Raw genomic sequence first — 3,637 nt, forward strand, 5'->3', positions numbered from 1 at the left:
CACACACACACACACACACACACACACACACACACACCCCGCCCGCCCTAGTCAATGCCACTGACGTCCTGCCTGAGTTTACTGTGGCAGCCTTGAGGCTTCTCCACTGTGGCCTCCCAGAGTCTAGCTGCTGCTCTGGAGCTGGAGAGATCCTTTGAAGATGCAAATCAATCCAGGTTCAGCCACTACCACTGACCTACTATTGTTCTCGGGATCACTCCCAAATCCCTTCTCTACCACCCGATCCCTGTGAAGTCTCCAGCACCTCCCTCTCTCTTCTAATCCTTCTGCTGGACCTTAGGACTCTGCCTGAAGCACACTCCCCTCCCACACACATATCCCCACCTTCCTTCCCCGAACCCACCGACCCTTCAGGCCGTCAGAAGCGGCATGGACTTTCTACCACACATGCCCAGAGCCCCAGCTGCTTTCTTTCTATAACATTCGCCCAGATGGGTCTTTACTTCTTAGAAGTCTTCCTCTCTAGAGCCTAACGTCCACCAGAAGGCTCTGTTGCTTGTCCACTACGACATCCCAAATAACCATAAAAACCCAGGCACACGCTGCAGTCACAGCATTTGTGAGCACACCAAGGAGACTCTTTACCCGCATTGTACACACACGTCACAAACAGTCCATTAGCACAGAAGTAGCACACAACTCACAAACATCACACGGATGAATGAACAACACGGCGCTCTTCCCAGGCAGACGCTGCCTCCACTTTCCTCCTCCTCACCAGGCAACCCAGGACCACCACGGACAAATCCTCCAAGTCCTCCCTTCTCAAAACTCTAGCCAGGTATGGTGGCCTTTGATCCAAGGACTAGGGAGGCTGAGGCCAGAGAAGCTCTAAGTCCGAGGCCAGCCTGGTCTACAGAGCAAGTTCTGGGACAGCCAGGGCTACACAGAGAAGACCATCCAGTCTCGAAACCAAAACCAACCAAACCAAACTTTTCACATTGCTTCCTGTTGAAGCTGAACAACTAAACCTGGAAAGAAAAAAATTATCCAAAATAGAGAGCAGTGGCTCTCACCCTTCCCAAGGCTGCGACCCTTTAGTTCCTCATGCTGTGCTGACCCCAGCCATAACATATTTCCTTGCTACTTCATACCTGCAATTTTTCTACTGCTATAAACTGTAATGTAAATATCAGATCGAGACCTCTGTGGGGCTGCAACCCAGAGGAGGAGCATCCTACCTACCTGGTTCAAGTTCAAGACTAAGAATCTGAACTCTGACACTGTCTCGAGAAGAAAGGACACCTAGATCAGTTTCAACGCCTGCCCATCAATCACATGCCTGCTCTAAGCCCCAAGGAAAGACAGTACAGTAGCCGTCCAATGGCCCCCTATGGACTAAATGGGTTGTTTTCCAAATGAGAATATAATTCACACAGTTGAGGTTCTGGGAGTTCTTTATGTTCCATTCCGTGATTTCTTAGAGAAAAATAATCCTTTAAAATGAAAAACAAGAAAAACCTCCGGGGCAAAATCGGTGTTGTCACTTGTGCATGTGACTGGGCAAGGAGAGAACACACGCAGAATTAACGTGCAAATGATTCCCTGTGCCAGGTAAAGGGCAAATGGCATCATTTGTAGTAATTAGCAGAAAATAGCCATTGGATTAGCCCATAAGCCACAGTTGAACAGGCTTGCTAAGTCAATATGTTCACACAGAGAGCCTCAGCTCCCTTCAGAAGACCAGCATTTGTCATATGAAATTAAATTTTACTTGAATTTATTGCATTTGTAACCCTGAGTGCATGTCGTACACCTAAATGTTTTGGTTTACAGGTGTATCAAAGCTGTACCCAAAGAACTTCAGACACAGGTTTACATATACGAGTAAAATCATAATTAAGGGCTGGAGAGATGGCTCAGTGGTCTAGAGCACTGGCTGTTCTTCTAGAGGTCCTGAGTTCAATTCCCAGCACCTACATGGTGGCTTACAATTGTCTATAATGATATCTGGTGCCCTCTCCTAGTGTGCAGGCAGAACACTGTATACATAATAACCAAGTAAGTAAATCTTTTTAAAAAATAATTGAATGAACACTAGCAATCTGTGAGGTCTTTTAATGTTTAAAATCTGAACCACTCATGATGGCATACACCTACGAACCCAGCATTTATGAGGCCAAGGAAGAAGGATGGCAGGCTAGAAGCCAGCTGGGCTATAGAGTGCCACCTTGTCTCACAAAAATAAAAGCAGTCTGTGCACGACTCACGATCCCACCTCGAAGGATGATTTAAAGGGGCCTCAAAACTTGCATGAGTGGCTGGAAAAATGCCAGGTACACAGACACATAGAGAGCGTGGGTTTGTGCATAACGTATGCCTCCTTTAAACACCACGAAATGGGCCTTACATTAATCCGCGGCTTTCCCCCACACTTTCTCTTCCATGTGTTCTAAGCCTGTCATGCTCAGTCTAACCAAGATCAAGAAAAGTAAAGGCCTGTGGACACCAGTTAGTAAGGGGCAGCGCTGGTCAGGGCGCGGGGAAATTTTTTCTTAAAACCTTCTTTATCTATCCTTTTTTCTTTTGCTTCGATGTAGTAGGAATGAAAGCTCAGAAAGTATTTCACTTTTCCCTTAACTACACCAAAAGAAAACATTGCATAATTATGACAAATGGTGTGGGGGGCTGCGACAGTGAGTGGTGCGGATCGCATTATAGCAAAATAAAAATAGAGTTCGTACTCCACTTGAGGGTGGCAACACGAGAATGCAAGATTGCTACCAGGTCTCTCGATTTTTAAAATAAGTAAACTTAGTTTGCATTACAAATTTATATTAGTTCAGTTTGTGTTAAATTTATATTTAAAGAAAAAACTCTCAATTTTAAAACCCTGGCAACAGATTTTTTTTTTTTGAGTTCCGCAACACTATAGTGGACAAAAAATAGTATGTCTGCAAATCAGGGAGCAGAGAACCAGCCAGTTTGTAATCTGTTCTCACATCTCCTTCCAGCTGCCCACCCCTCAGCATCTTCTCGGCCTCTGCTGTCTGACAGCACTCCTTCAAGGCCGGCACTCAGAATCCTCAAGGCTGCCTGCACACTCACGGTGACCCTCTGCGGTCCCGCACACACCCCTGCTCTCTCTCCATCCTCTGCAGCTCCGCTCCAGTTGTCCAGCCTTCCCAGGCGTTTGTCCCGAATGGCTCCTTATTCCTTCCTCTGGGTCCCTCCTGTCACCGTCTACGCTAGGCACCCCGTAAACATCTGATGTTGAACAAAAATACACCGGACCACGTAAAGCACCTCCGAGAGGCGAAAAGGGGAAAGTCACAAACTTGTCACGGAATCACATCTTGGTACCAAGGCCCTCTGCCACTGGGGGGCCAGCCGTCCATTCACTCGTGCGTGCACCGAGCTTTCCCCCGGGGAGGATGTGCGACCCTCGGGTCCCCGAGGCCTTCCAGGCGGACAGCCAAGAGCTCGCCGGCGGCGGGTGTCCGGAGCACCGAGAAGCCGCACCGCCCGAACCCGGCGCGCCTCGGTCCCGCCTCGGAGCTGCGTGCGATTTCCTCTCTGGGTCATCTTCCCGCTTAGGCCGCCTGGCCCCGCCGCCCGCCTCCCCCGGCTCGTCCGTTCCCTCCGCCGAGATCGCGAGCCGCCCTCGGTGTCGCCA

General features: G+C 48.9%; 1 protein-coding gene across 2 annotated transcripts in view; it reads right to left on the reverse strand.

Annotated features, from left to right (window-relative positions):
* The window catches only part of Crtc3 (CREB regulated transcription coactivator 3), a 101,755-nt gene extending 101,074 nt beyond the window's left edge, over nucleotides 1-681 (reverse strand). For both annotated transcript variants that reach the window (XM_026784247.1, XM_013350185.2), the window contains exon 1: nucleotides 666-681. In XM_026784247.1, coding sequence (XP_026640048.1) covers nucleotides 666-671 — 6 coding nt within the window. In that variant the 5' untranslated portion in view covers nucleotides 672-681. The remainder of the gene's footprint in view (nucleotides 1-665) is intronic.
* Between the last annotated feature and the right edge of the window lie 2,956 nt (nucleotides 682-3,637).

This window comes from Microtus ochrogaster, chromosome 22 (genome assembly GCF_000317375.1).
Source record: "Microtus ochrogaster isolate Prairie Vole_2 chromosome 22, MicOch1.0, whole genome shotgun sequence".
In the NCBI taxonomy this organism is placed as follows: Eukaryota; Metazoa; Chordata; class Mammalia; order Rodentia; family Cricetidae; genus Microtus; species Microtus ochrogaster.